Source organism: Anastrepha ludens, chromosome 3 (genome assembly GCF_028408465.1).
Source record: "Anastrepha ludens isolate Willacy chromosome 3, idAnaLude1.1, whole genome shotgun sequence".
Taxonomy (NCBI): domain Eukaryota; kingdom Metazoa; phylum Arthropoda; class Insecta; order Diptera; family Tephritidae; genus Anastrepha; species Anastrepha ludens.
The window spans coordinates 100,621,176-100,637,303 of NC_071499.1; the positions used below are offsets into that span (position 1 = coordinate 100,621,176).

The 16,128-nt window shown below is 36.0% G+C and overlaps 1 protein-coding gene across 4 annotated transcripts in view; it reads left to right on the forward strand.

Moving 5' to 3' along the window:
* The first annotated feature begins 6,982 nt into the window (after nt 1-6,982).
* Nucleotides 6,983-16,128, forward strand: part of LOC128858613 (sodium-dependent nutrient amino acid transporter 1-like) — a 28,291-nt gene continuing 19,145 nt past the window's right edge. The window contains exon 1 of one of the 4 annotated variants that reach the window (XM_054095029.1): nt 6,983-7,037. Coding sequence is in view for 1 of the 4 variants with exons in the window: in XM_054095026.1 (XP_053951001.1) it covers nt 7,112-7,331 (220 nt within the window). In the remaining 3 variants the exon portion in view is untranslated. Of the gene's footprint in view, nt 7,038-7,057; nt 7,332-15,125; nt 15,703-16,128 lie in introns of those variants that run through there. The other 3 variants (XM_054095026.1, XM_054095027.1, XM_054095028.1) reach the window with 3 other exon arrangements.

The following is a 16,128-nucleotide window of genomic DNA, read 5'->3' on the forward strand; positions in this document are numbered from 1 at the left end:
TCAATTATTTATTATGATGTCGACGGGGGCCACCGTAGCTGAATGAGTTGGTGCGTGATTACCTTTCGAAAGTTCACGGTTTCGAAGCCCCGGGTACGAAACACCAAATGATAGAAAATGTTGTTTGTAATAGCGGTCGCTCCGGCTCTCCACCACTTTTGCTTAAAATTTCTAGAATTAGCAACCCAGTGTGCTACTAAGGGAACCGATTTGACAAGAGGAAACGAAAAAGCTGCTTACTGAGCAAACCTTTTATTATTGAATCATGGACATATAGTACTTAGTATCCAACATATAGTAAGTTGATTCGCAACATGTGTTTCTTCATTAAAAGAATTTATAAGAGAGTTAATATAGTATACAATACCAGAGTTTGAGCGATCTTTGGCATTTTTTCTTTTGCTTTGCTTGTGCTGATGGGTTGAAGCTTTTTCTTTCATATTCAAAACTTCGAACATAAGAAAAGGCGTGACACTTCAGCAAACGAAAATTGTCAAAAATTAATTGTATTTTGTAATCACAAAACTTGGACTTCGTCGAAACAGAAAAATTCTGATTTAAATTTTAAATGAAATTTTGAAAAATTCTGTGCAAAGTTTGAAATTTTGCGTTATACGGTTTTTATTGTAGTATGAATTATACTTTTATAGAAAAATAATTGTGTGTTATAATATTGCCTACATAACTCGTCGTGTTCCGAATCACCATGACGGTGTAAGATTCAAGTTTTGCGACATATCTTCGTACCTTCTTCAAGCATAATTCGTTGTTTCTTTGTGTCCTTTAGGATTGAAAACAGGTTAAGGGACATACAACTGCCAAGTTGGGGTTTGTACTTTCACCTCATAGCAGATGAATCAGTTTTTATACAATATCATATTTCTTGTCGTAGTTGATAAGATCAAACACTCAGCAATCAGACTAGCATCCTAAATAGCGCTGTGCAAAGCATGCAGATATGTATTCACGTACATATGATACATACATATATGCCTTTAATCGCTTAAGCAACTTGGAGTAATTAAGCAAGGCTATCTTTTTCTTTATCAAAACAAAAATTTGCGTGAAACTTTTATTTTATCTTTTCCAACTATGTCGATATATGCGCATTGGAGCAAATACGAACAATAACACTAGTTTACAAAATAATATTAACGTCACAAAAATTTATCCAACTAATTTTCTATCGCTAAATAAAAAACAAAAATGTATTTACTATTTTTTTGCTAAAAAGAATTTGTGAAATATTTGCAAGTATTTAAATTCCAAGTACATATAAATGTATATATAGTAGTTTTGTTTTTCTGTTCTATTTTTTTTTATATTTATAAATCGTATTTGAAACCGTTAAAACATAAGTCTTCTAATAAGCAATAGACTTTTTAACATTTTAAGATTTGTCTCATTTTCAAGAATTGTTTTTCAAATGATTAATGAGTAACATTATGAGGAAATCGAAAATAAAATTGTCTACATTAACAACACAATCCCAGTTTAGGCCGAGCTTTGTTGTAAACAAACCACTGTCACCTTTCTTATTACTTCAGAAAATCGGCTGTTTGCTTCAAATTCGCTGAGCGCCGATTAACAGTTTGGTGTTGGCCACGCCCAAGGCACATTAAACAGGCAGCAGCAGTATGGTTGCAATTTTTGTTTATAGATTTAACATTTTAAGGACCAAATGTATTTTGTATAGATTGTTTTTGTTTTTGCTCTGCTTCTGCTACCTGTTTAATTTGCCTTGGCCACACCTTTCTATTCTGTACATCGCGTGCTATTGCCCGCAATAGGGCGACCGCTATTATAAAGAAACTAACAAATTTTGCTTTAAAAACATCACAAAGCAGGTTTACCACTTCAGAAGCGGTGGTAGCTAGTTTATTATCTACAGAAATACCAGAACTGGAATTGCAAAATTCGATGTATTGCCGAAAACACTTAGGACTAGAGATAATATTGTATTCAAAACTTAGGATATAATTATTATATAGAAATTTATTTAAAAAATTAAATTTTTTAAGTAACGTTACTACGTTCCATAAACACCATTTTTGTTTTTTAAACTCCTGAACAAATTTATTATGCTAATTCTTAAGTGCCTTAAGGGGGGAAGCTGGTCTAGAGCGCAAAAAATGGGCATATTTTATGAATTTATTTTGACTCAACAAAGGAATCAATCGAAAATCTGTGAAATAGGTTTAATAATATAGCTTTCATGGTACAAATACAAAATTTTTGGCGCCTTTTTTTCTAGTGGGTCCATTGCCGAAGACGTAAACTCCTTAATTTTGGTCCTGGATCAAAAAATAAAATTGTTTTAGTTTCTATATAACAACAGAAAGAGACGTACGTAGGATTTTTTCGATATTTTGTTTTTTCGCGAAATGGTGCACGTTTGAACAAAAAGTTACAATTTTCACTATAAAGAACGACATAAAATTGTTGATTAAAAAAAAAACTATGTAATATAAATAAAAAATCCTACGTACGTCTCCGGAGAAAGGTATTTCGAATGTATTGTCAAAATTTCGTAAGAATCGGTAAAGATTTGTTCGAGTTATGTCTTCGGCCAGTTTAAAAAAAGTGATTTCGAGAAAAACGCGTTTAAAGTTGTAAGTAGCGTTCGGGGCATACCTGCGATGCACTGCCGTCGAATGAAAAATTTGGGCATTTAGACATTTTTGCTGGCATCCCTCATTTGGTATATTATTTCTAAGACCCTAAAGCACCTTTTAAGACAAAAAAAAATTTTTCGATTTTTTCAAAATTCTAGACCAGCTTCCCCCCTTAAGCTCGCGTGTGAACAAAGCAAGCTTGCACTGCCTTTTTAATTAAAGATGAATGAATACAAAATAGCCATTAAGTATGCGAAACGCAACTCCTGGAAGGAATACTGCGAATCAATTGTTCCGTGAAGGATTCTGCCAGGGTAAGCAGATTCTTTTGAAAGACCACTCCTGCAGAGCTCTTGTAAAAAGAGAGGGTAGGGAGTGGGCTAAATCTTTGATTATCCTGGTAAATAATCACTTTCCGGAGAATTCTATTAGCCCACCCGGCATTGTCGACACGAGTCGACAGGTAGGATTACTCGGTGTTTCTCTGAAATCTATTCCTTTAAGTCTCCTGGTTCTGACGATACCTTGCCGGTGATGCTTCAGAAAACAAGTACCTCGGTGCTTCCTGTCCTGTGAGAAATCTATTTGACGCTCTTAATCACGTCTTCGCCAACTGGAAGAAAACGAGGGTTGTTTTCATTTATCCTAAAGGTGTTTGAAAGATTAATTGATTATCATATCCGAGAGCACATCGAATCCAAATTATCTCCAGCGCAACATGCTTACCTGAAAGGAAAATCAACAGAATCAGCCTTACACGAGGTTGTAGGGACTGTGGAAAAATCTCTAGAAGGCAAACAATTCTCTTTGGTGGCCTTCATAGATATAGAGGGCGCTTTTAATAACATCAGGGCGGAGTCAATGCCACTGCGTTGGATAGACTAGAAGACCTATCTGTCTCTGGATCTCGTCCCTGCTTGGCTGCAGGAAAGTCAATGCGATGGCAAGAGGGGCTAAAGTCACTAGATTCGTTCAAAGGGGCACGCCGCAGGGTGGTGTTCTTTCGCCCCTACTTTGGCTAGTTGCTATTGACGAAGTTCTGATAATGCTAAATAAGGGTGTGGTTAAGGTAGTAGCTTAAGGCAATGACTTGGTCCTAATGATATCGGAACCGTTTCCCTCAGCCATGGCTGAGATTTCGGAAACGTCACAGGCTGTACTCGGTTGCTGGGCTACCACTTGCGGCTTCCGAGTCAACTTATACAAAACGGAGCTGGTGCTATTTGCCAGACTGGTGTTCACCGAAGATGATAAACGCTTACTGATCAGCATGCAAAAAGCTTTGATCAAACTAATGTTTACACATTTGTTATATGCAGATACATTACAAATACATAAAACGCAAGGTTTTGACTTCTTATATCGTATAGGTTAAAATAAAAATGAATGTGAAATAGTTCCTCCGAATAAAGTAGGTAGAACGTCGGTCTGAGGAAGCATTTTTTACGGATATGGTAAAATTCTAGGAATGTAAGTGGCCAGAAAATCGCAATCAAAAACAAGGCCGTGCTTATTTACTCATAGGCATCTAGTGTATGGTATCATATATTAGTTAATTTTTTCAATTTATTGGTGCATTCTTTAACTTATAGATTAAATAAACAAATAAACCCTTTTCATGGTCAACATAAATTCAGAAATTCGTGTGGTCGATGCGACGCAGCAGTGCTATCTATGGTTAAAATATCTACATTTATAGATTAATTAGCCTAGACTTTATAACTTTACAATAACTGCATATGCAGTTTTTTAAGATGCCAAACAAAAAATGAATATCACATACAAATTTTTGAAGTCAGAAATTAATCATATGGTAGCTTGCCTCTCTCATCGCTCTCAATTTACGTAACTTAAGAATCCAAAATCAACAACTCTCTAAGTTTCTTAATGCTGGAGTAATCATTTATACATGTTCCCACTTCGCAAGTTGCGATTAAGTCTGTTAATCTACGTTTAAATCTAAAGTTATTATACTATGAGCTTTGAATTAAAATGGGGGAAAGTGATTAAATGAATAAATATTCGGTAGCAAAGTGAAAAAAGGAAAAGGAAAATTGTATTGTAATTATCATTCAAGCTTTTCACAAGGAGAGCTTAATGATCTTATCGGAGAAAATACCTATCCCCAATGTGAAAGTTTCTACGTTTCGAACTAGAAAACAAGGCTTGTTACATTTTTGTCTGCTGATAAAAATTAAATAAAGCTCGTGAGCTTAGAAACTTATCAGGGAGATGACGGGCGTATATTTACGGCTCGCTTCACTTTCTTGTATTGGAAATATATGTCAATAAATTGCGGTATTTTTGCAGAGAATAAAATATCCCAACCATAATTGCGTCATGTTTTAACTTAACGACAGCTAACTGTTTGTTAGGCCAACATATTGGTTATAGTGTCTTGTTTTGTACCCTTTTTCTAGATTATGTACTCAAAAATATAAGCCGTAATGAATTGCGTTAACTCGCGTGTTTAGTATATGCACAGCTCCGAAATAGCTATCAACATTTTCAAAGACTTTTAAAATAACAATGGCTTTTGCTATTGCGTGCCGATAGGCGACCGCTATTAGACAAAACTGTTTCTCTCATTTTTGTGTTTCGTACACGGAGAACCTACGCACTTCCGAATGGTAGGCACGCATCAATCAATTTGGCCACGGCGGCCGACCAACATTGTGATCTTTAAATTTCTCACAGCCTTTGCTATTTTATAACTCTCGGTGTTCAATTTTAAGTTTAGAATCACTTCAGAATATATTCCAGTTGCCCCTCGGTAGGCAACGGCAATCCTCCGAGTGTATTTCTGCCATGGAAAAGCGCCTCATAAAAAATATTTGCCGTTCGGAGTCGGCTTAAAACTGTAGGCCCCTCCATTTGCTGAGCAACATCAAGATGTACGCCACAATAGGAGGAGGAGCTCGGCTTAACACTCAAAAAGAGTGTAAGCGCCAATTATATATAATATGTGTATATTATCTGCAGTAAAACATTTGAAGAAGTCGAAGACGTTTATAAATAAATGGATGCAACGGTATACCGAAGTTAAAAACATGACTTCGTCAGATGAGATCCAAAACATATATGTATATCAGAAGATCATTGATTTATTTATGAGAAAGCGGAGCTTATCGTTGGGTGAGGCTAAAGCAGTTTTATGGAGAACTAGTATTAATGTGCCCAAAGACAGGGTTCGAGGATGCTTACGTGTAGAAGACCTCAAATTCCGGAGTACATTGGAAAAACCGCTGCTCTCATTGTCATACATTCAAAAAGCACTTGAATGGGCTAAGGCAAATTCCAAACGGAATTGGACAAACATGATATTCACGGGTGTGTCTTTCTTTTGGGTGAACAGTTGCATACTTTGGTCTGGTGTTCTGCTTATAATGAATAACTTCAACGAACTGTTAATCATTCAGTTACGGTTCACGTTTGGGGTTGCTTCTCCCAAAAAGGATTTGGCCGTTTATTTGTGCTTACTGCCAATTTGAATGCTGTTTTGATGAATAGAATTTACCAAAACGCATCATTGCCAACAGCTGCGAAGATATTTGGAAAACTAGGTAACCTTGGATTTTACAAGACGACGATAATCTGAAGTATCAAAGCCGAAGGTGTATAGAGTGGAAACAGCAAAATAGGATTGATATGATGGTTTGACTTTCACATTAGCCTGATACGAACCATATTGAAAATGTTAGGGCAATAGTTAAGCAGAACTTAAAAGGAAAACCAATATGGACGTGCAAACAGTTATCAACGCAAATTCGGCTGATTTGGAGCCGATTACTTCTCCAACGTACGCCGAAATTAACACAAAGTATGACTCAAAGGTGTGCAGCCATTGTAGCTAATGATGGTGACTATACATTGTATTCAATATACAGCTATCATAAATATTATAAGCCCATGCAATACAGTTTTTTTGAATCGATTTGATCCAATAGTTTCCAAGTTATGGCGGTCACGCTTTTGTTAAACAAACTGTAACAACTGTTGGTAGTTCTAGAGTTAAAGAGAAAATCGTGCGAAATCTTGCGAAATCTAAATTCAAAAGTTGACGTGAAGGAGTTCTACGGAGAACGAACGTCAAAAATTAATTCCTTTTATCGCTTTGGTGTTTTATGTTCGGGGAATCTATGAAATCATGCTTTTCGGAAAGTATCCATTAAAGTGTTGTCCGACATCGGAGTTGGGAAAGTGCGTATTGAAATAAATATGTTTCTTAAGAGCACAGTGTAATTATAATCTTGAAGTCTTGAAGTCTATAAATGTTCTATCGAAAGTATAATTTATTTTATCTACATACATGTGTCTTTTGAAATACATTTCGACGAAGCGATATTCACGTTTATTACTTTTACGGTGTCAACCGTACGACGTGCTTTTCATACAGAAATGTTCAAAGTTAAAGCTTACAAGGTAAATGGGAGCATGGATACCCTTAGTCTAGTTTAACTTTTCAAGTGTTTCATACAAGTTTGGTTTTATTGAAAATGGAGAAAAATTGTGAAAAGGAAGTGAAAAATGAAACTGAAGTTAATGATGAAAATAAAAAAGGGGATCGTCATAATTGGACTGGAAAATTAGACTTCTTAATGTCCTGTATATCAGTGTCAGTGGGGTTGGGTAATATATGGCGATTTCCGTTCATCGCATATGAAAATGGTGGCGGAGTTTTCTTGGTACCGTACATAATTGTTTTATTTCTTATTGGTAAGCTTTAGATTTTCGGCATTAATTTATTGAATAAGGGAAAAACTACAGTTATAAATATTAGATTAAAGTACAAAATGGAAATGATAAAAGTAGCAGTTTCAAATGGATTTGATGCATTAAAGTACATTTTACTCCAAAGAAATAAAGAGAGATGTGAGTTTAGAGAAACGAATATTTGCCAAAGTAAATTTTCATTAATTTGATACAAAAATACATTAAAATTCATTTAAAATAAGCGTGAAATATTTATGTTGTTCATTGTACATAACATAAACAACTTTATCCAGACAGGCGTAGATACCAATTTTCATTTGAACGAGTACCTCCCGGAAAGTGTTGCGTGTAAACCGATTTAAGTGATTTTTACTAAAGCCAAAATGACATGCAAATGCACATATGCATAAAAAAGTCCGTGAGAAAAATCCGTTTGTACTTTTTATTTTTTACGATTTTTATAATAATTCAATAGGGTATTCGGATTTGGCTATGCCCTCGTTCACCACCAGACCCATTCGCTTTGCCTCTTTATCCAGCTTGGAAAAGGCAAAACTAACAGCGCGGTTGTTAAGGCCGATGATGTCAATATCATCTGCATACGCCAACAATTGTGCACTCTTATAAAAAATTGTGCCTGAGCGATTAAGTTCTGGGGCTCGCACGATCTTTTTCTATTTTATCCTTGAAAATATAATATAACCAAATATATATATATATACATATATATATAATTGGTGCGTACACCCGTTTTGGGTGTTTGGCCGAGCTCCTGTTTGTGACATACGTCTTGATGTTGTTTCACAAACGGAGGGACCTACAGTTTCAAGCCGACTCCTAAAGGCAGATATTTTTTATGAAGAGCTTTTTCATGGCAGAAATACACTCGGAGTTTGCCATTGCCTGCCGAGGGGTGACCGCTATTAGAAAAAAACTTTGTCTTAATTTTGGTGTTTCACCGAGATTCGTAGCTACGTTCTCTCTGAATTCTGAATGGTAGTCACGCACCAACCCATTAAGCTAAGGCGGCCGATTGCATTATTACCTTGTGCTAAAAAAGGTATGTTAGCAAAAAAATGCTGTGGGCAAATTTCTTCGCAAACTGGTTCAAATGAATGCAAAGTGTATTGCTCAATGCTCATTTTTCCATTGTTAGGGCGAAAATATGCATAAATGCCCGCCCTCGTAATCCTCTTACATTCAATAGTCTGCGCATAGAATATCCAGAAAAAGCTTTCTTTGTCGTCTTTCTCAGCGTTGTGTGCCTGGTCATAGTAAAAAGGAGCAAAGCTGAAATGTGTGAACCAATGGATTGTGGAAATAATTTTTAATAGCCGCCTTTGGCGATTAACTTAATTTCTTATAGGCCACAACCGATTTCTTCATACAATGCGAAGGTGGATCGCCGATTTTTTCTTTCTCTTTGGTTAAGCACAACACATTCTTCGTTTGCAAATAATTGTGAGGTAAACAGAACCCCTAACCGCATGAAGGCGGTAATGAATGATCTTCAGTATTGAAACGAGAATCTGTTAAAAGTGTACTTTGGCGCAAAGATAAGGCGGTGTCCGTCTTAACTGTTTGTAATGCGCTTCAGCAGACTATCGCGTAATTGTTTCTGGATGGAATTTACAATAGTTTTAAAAGGCAATAATTTTTTCAGCAAATAAATATACAAAAACACAAAATAATACACAGAAACATGCAATAGTGGTTTATGACTCATTATCTACAATAATTATTGCTTTTAGTTCGTTTTGTCAGTAATAAACTGTGGAGTACAGGAAGCAACTGAGTTGGCATACCAGTGTATATCATTCTAACGTCGATTCGGGGTCTGCAGAAGCATATCTTTCTTCTTTTACGCAGACCATTTAGAAAATAAAAATTTACAATCGTAATCGTGTAATTTTTTAATTTACGCACGCATGCTGACCGGCATCGAAACTTGGTTTGTGCAGTTTGGGGAAATATGCACTTTCATAAGCGTTTTTTTCCTTTCTTTTTTGTGAAATCTAAGAATGTGATTTTGCTAAAATCTAGTACCAATAGAAAGCACCACGACTGGACAAAATTAAGGTTTCATATTGTTTACACAATATCTAAACTATAATATTATGCAGTAGGTTAATTTTTTATCTGGCCCAAACATTAGTAATAAACTAAGTTCTATACGGATTAATACAATAAACTTTACATTCGTTTTTACCTCACGATTTCCTTTGCAAATACTCTTATAAGTATCAAATTTTATCTCTACATCCTCCATAACATAAAGTCTCAAAATATTATATTTAGGCTTGTATGCTAATAACTAAAGCTCCAATTGGCACACAAATTTTTGTATTTAAAAGCTAATCTTTCTTGAACGGGGTTCTTTGACATAGATTACATAAACTTACAAAAGAGGCGTCTCTATAAGCCAAATTAATTAATTTTCAAACTGCAACAAATAAGAAATAGTACCCGGTGGAGTATTGTTTGTTTGTCTTTTTTATTTTTTATTCTATAGAGATATTTAAAAATTATTTACATTTCATGCTATATATATATATATATATTATATAATTGGCACGTACACCCTTATTGGGTGTTTGGCCGAGCTCCACCTACTATTTGTGGCGTCCGTCTTTTCACAAATGGAGGGGCCTACAGTTTCAAGCCGACTCCGGCAGATATTTTTATGAGGAGCTTTTTCATGGCAGAAATACACTCGGAGATTTGCCATTGCCTGCTGAGGGGCGGCTATTATAAAAAACTTTTTCTTAATTTTGGTGTTTCACCGAGATTCGAACCTACGTTCTCTCTGTGAATTCCGAATGTTAGTCACGCAACAACCCATTCGGCTACGGCGGCCGCGGTTTCATGCTATTACACCTAGTTAACATAAGTAGATAGGTGAAAAGTGTCGGTGACCGGGTAGGAGGTCTCTGAGGCCAATTCAGTCCCCTTCCTTTGCAAGCTCATCAGCAATTTCATTTCCCTCTATGTTGCTATGTCCTGGAACCCAGATCAGAGAAATTTTACCTGCACACCCAAGGGATTTGATCTCCTCCTTACAGGAGTTTACTAATTTCGTTCTGCACCATGGCGTCGACAGAGCCTTGATCGCGGCTTGACTATCGAGAAAATGCTAATATCTGCCTCGCTCTCGCGTTCTCTAAGCATTTTGCATGCCTGCAGAATCGCAAAAACTTCTGCTTGAAAAACACACAGTATTCGCAGTTTATAGGAGATAGATAAATTGGCTGATTTAGAAAAAACCCCTGCTCCGACTTTCGATTCCATCTTGGAACCGTCTGTGAAGACAGAGGTGCAAGCTTCGGTGCTGATTTTCCCCTCGATCCAATCCTGCCTATTTGGAAAGATTGCCCTAGCACGACCCTCACACTCTAGTTTGCGGATAGAGAGATATGTTCGAAGTTCGGAGAAATACGGTGTTAACTGTCCGAAAACTTTACTTTGATTGCACTTTGAGCTGCGATGGAAATAGCGGAAAAGTCGGTGTGAAGTAAGCGCAAAAGGGCATTCAGGGAAGCACTGGGGCAAGTTTTACATGCTCCGGTGATGCCAGTCACTTTGCACCCTCCCCAGTTTAATGTTATTATAGCCCTTCCGCAGAGTTTACCACAAACGGCGTACTTTCCCCCTACTATTTAACATCGCTGCCGATTTGATACTGACATCGGTTTTCAAAATGAAAAAAGGTATTCGCTGGGGTTTAACAGGTCGCCTAGAAGACTTGGATTATGCAGACGATATCTGTTTACTGGTGCATAATCATACTAACATGCAAGCGAATCTGGACGTAGTCACACAATATGCAAGCAAAGCGGGTTTGATAATAAATATTGCAAAAACCAAGGCAATGAAAGTTATGGTAGATAACACGGCAAACTTCACCATAAACGGGTTTGCGATAAAGCAAGTAAATTCTTTCACTTACCCCGGCAGTGTTATCGTGGCGAACGAAGGAACCAGCGCAGATATTAAAAAGCGAATAAGGAAAGCACACAGCGTTCAGTAAATTAAGCCCCATATGGCGCTTGCAACAGATAAGTAGAAATATCAAACTACGGATATTTGAGGCCAGCGTAAAGTCGGTCCTCCTTTACGACTGCGAAACATGGAACTTGTTGCAAAAAGGAGCGGAAGCACTTCAAAGCCTTGTAAACCGCGGTTTTCGCAAAATCATGCGCGTATTCTGGCCAAATACAATTCAAGACACCGCGCTCTGACAAGCCACAAAGCAAAAAACGATTGAAATCACTAAACGTAAGTGGAACTGGCTTGGCCACCCCTTACGCAGATCAAACAACGACGTCACCAGAAATGCAGTTGAGTGGAACCCGCAGGGCAGCCGCCGCAGAGGAAGGCCGTCAAACACATGGAGACCGATGATGGAAATGGAGAAAACGAATAAAACACGGAACGAAATTAAATTACTGGCGCGAAATCGGGACCAGTGGAAACAATATGTTGAGTCCCTATGGGATAAAAGGATCAAATATATACGGCGTACATACATATTTAAAAAGCAGTTTTATCTTTTTGAGTAACTCATTTTGTTTAAATATTTTAAAGTGCTTAATTAATTTTATTTAATTCTTTTATTATTTATTTATTTTATTTTAAATCTCAAAAATTTATTTACTAAGCGGATTAAATATTTTTTGAAAAATAAGGCAATGGAAACAAAATTGACTTTGTAACTGCCAAGTCTGCGTACTGAAAATTAATGGTATTGTTCCCTCGTACACTTTATATTATTACACTATAGTCAAAGTTATTTACTATTACTTACTTAATTACTATTCAAATTTGTTTGTGTGCGAGCTCGCTGTGTGCCAAAGTCCACTATTCGAAAATAAGGAAAGCAAAATTTGACTATGGGAAATATTTATCCGAATTTTCTTTTTGTTGTATGCGGCCGCCGTAGCCGAACGTTGGTTCGAATCTCGGTGAAAGCAAAATTAATAAAAACATTTTTCTAATAGTGGTCGCCTCTCGGCAGGCAATGGCAAACCTCCGAGTGTATTTCTGCCATGAAAAAGCTCCTCATAAAAATATCTGCCGTTCGGAGTCGGCTTGAAACTGTAGGTCCCTCCATTTGTGGAACAACATCAAGACGCACACCACAAAAAGGAGGAGGAGCTCGGCCAAACACCTAACAGAAGTGTACGCGCCAATTATTTATTTATTTTTATTTTTTTTTTGTAGGCTATTGCAAAAAATGCAACTGTGTTTAACTTGTGTTAGGATACATATCATTTTGTGAGGATTTAGCACTGCGAGCTGAAAGATATTGCTCCCACTTCATGGATTTAGGGTACATACACCCCCAAACAATCTCGCGTAATAAAGTTAGTCTTGAAGTATTTAACAATCCATGATGCAAGAACAATACCAATTTATTCTCAAAACGCGTATCAAAAGGGTCAAAAATAACTATTTAAAGAAAACCTCATGTTTGGCTGGTTTTTTACTATTTTAGTTGCTTTGAATCACATATAATAAGTAAAGAAAAAGTGTTTAACAAATTTTTCTCTATTCGCATAGCTATTTAAATTTGCAATACCTTTTTTTTACATTTGTTTTTGTTTTTAAATTTTGATCAAATTATAATATTCCGAACTTTAACTTTTCCATAAACACGACATTCACAAAATCGTATAGTTGGTGAGTTTCTCCCCAAAATATATATTTCTGCTGAATCCATATTCGAACGATATCTATTGCTTTTTCTAATGAAATGAGCTAATCCCACAATGTGCGATACCCGCTACTGGGCTAATCATAAAAATATCAAACTATTGTTGTTATTACAATAGTAACTTGTACAATAACACCACCACCTGTGCCGGTCAATCTGCTTTCACAATCACTTAATTGCATCAATATTGGCGTCCAAATAAAATAAAAAATAGTAAAAAGCAAAATATTAACATGGTTAGTAAATCTTTTAGTGTGTACTAACTTTCAATATCGTTGACATATATTCGTACTTATTATTCCCTATTTAAAAACGTTTAGTGAAATGTATCTACTTGTCAATTTACTAGTCACTGATGTGTATAATAATTACTATTTACTATCTGAGTCAGTGAATGCCGTAATCGGAGTCCAACCACCACCCATAGCAGATGAAGAGCTCCAGCTTCCCGTGATACCCGCGCAACACTGGCACAATTACGTTATGGATATTGTAGCAGGTTAAACTCCTACTTAACCAGAATTGACCCCGACATACAACACCAAACATATGACCGGCATGTGAAGGCACCCCGCACGACACTTACCACCTTTTCACATGCCCTTTAAAACCTACTCATCGACCCAACCTGACGAAACAGCCAAACGAAGACGACCGGTGATATACTCTATACTGACGGGACTGCATTACTGCTACAACAACAACAACAATCTGAGTTCCGACAAAGTTTCAATAAAAATAAAACTTTCTTAAAAAAATATATGTAGGTTATTGAAGTGAAAACTGCATTTGAATTTGGTAATTGGTTTTTGCGATCAACGGTTTTACACAACCTGAGATCAGTGATGGTAAATGTAGGGAAAATTCCCTACATGCAGGGATTTTTGTCGAAAAATGTGGGTGTAGGGAAAAGAAGGACAGATTTTTTGAAATTCTGTAAATGCAGGGAATTTCCAAGAAGGACAGAAAAAATTTTAAAATAGCGTGGTAAAATTAAAAAAGTTCCTTTTAGAATAAAAATCCGCAGTAAGATTTCATGCCAGACTTATTTTCCTTATGGCTGCATACTTTTAAAAGCGTTAATACGGCAGCATTGCCTTTTTTTACTTCATTAACGCTAGCACGATTTTTTCTTTGCGCGAAAATTGTTAGTTGTCCCACGTTTTCTGGTGCTTTTCACTTTTGAAGTAAGTTTGCAATTATTTTAGTTTTAGCTTTTTTTATATTTAAAACGCATATATTTTACAGAAATGAGCTCTTCGACTGACTCTTCGGAGGAACACCAGGAAAAACAATGCAAGTATCGGAAACAAAAGTTCAATAATAAGTGGCTTGACGACGAAATTTTAGTGGCTAGTTTGAAGCTGTGGCTAACGATCCATTCAAATGCAAATGCACTGCGTGCGACAAAATTTTGAGCTGTGGCAAGTCTGATTTACAGAAGCACGCCGAAACAAAAATGCACCAAAAAATACTAAGGCAATTAAAAAGACATCTAAAATAAACAGCTTTTTTTAGAAAAAGCGAGTAAACCAAATGGCTCCAGAAATTTCGAAATAAGACTTAGCATGTTCTTCGCTGAGCATAATGTTGCGCTGCAAGTGGTGGACCATTTAATCCCACTCTTAAAAGAAATCGTGCCCGATTCTGAAATAATAAAAAAATCTGAGCTAGGAAGAAAGAAGTGCACCAGCATAATAAAAAATGAATTGGCAAAAAAAAATTTTCCATAATGATCGAAGAGAGCACAGACATCGCACTCAATAAGCGTATGTGTCTCATGGTGAGATTTTTCGACGAGGAAAGCGAGCGGCTTGTGGTTAAGCGGATGGATCTAGTTCCAATAAGAACTGATTGCACTGCAGTAGCTCTGTCGGAATTTTTAAAAAATCTTAAGCAAACAATTCAATTTTGACGTTGCAATTGCCTCATTATAGTGTAAACACAGGAGAAAAAAATGTAGGGAATTTCGTAGGGAAAATTTGTTGTAAGAGTAGGGAAAAGTAGGGATTTTTTTGGGCTGTGTAGGGATTTTTCAAAAAACCATTTACCATCACTGCCTGAGATGTTTGTGTGCCATCAGTTTCTTCTACAAATATATTTATATACTCCTAAAGTCTTCCGCAAAGTTTGAAATTCTACTCTATTTTAAACAAGTTGGTTGCAAAATATTGTAATCGACACCTATTAACCAGTAGAGAGGTCAGAAGTTATACCATTCTAATATTTTATCTTTTATTTGAACACACACACAAATTTATTTCAACTTGTCAATAAATTCTTTGTTTACAAGCCATTTGAAGTTGACGTGGCCGTGCATTTTTTATAATGAAATGAACCAAATATCGTGTAGTACAAAATTCTTTGTTTTGAATGGTTTATCAGCAACGTGAATTCAAACAAAAAATTATGAAAGAGTTAAAGTAATCTGCTCCTTCATTTTTGAGTTTGACGCCTATAAAGTGCTGACGTTTCTGTCCAGTAAAATTTGCCAAGTCATCATGAATCGTTTAACGCCAGAACAATGGCATAGTTAAATAAATGCGAAACTCTTTTTCTCGTGAGATCGCTGTCAAAATGTGCACTTCTTATAACATTCGCCAGTAATCCTCCACAGGAACAAAAAAAAAGGGAATTTTCAGTTTCCACACCACCATTGAGGTTAGTATTTAGTACGAGGTTCTCCAGTAGGCTTATGTCACCTGTATACTCGTAGACATACACACCTACAATAAAAATATGCGCAATAAGAATAAAAAACAGAAATAAGCAAAAAATTCAAAAATTGAGACTTAATTGAAATTATTTAAAATTGAAACTCAAAAGTAATGAACACGAAAAAACATAATTATAATAAAATACATAAAACATTTCAGTTTTGGAATATAAAATAAGAAGTAGACAAAAAAAAACAAATCTGTTAAACAGCAAACAAAATAAGTTAATTTAATTTTTAAATCTGGAAAATAATTAACAATGGTATTTACATATTTGTAAAATATAGAAAAATAGAAAAAGCTCCTCATAAAAAATATCTGCCGTTCGGAGTCGGCTTAAAATTGTAGATCCCTTCGTTTGTAGAACAAC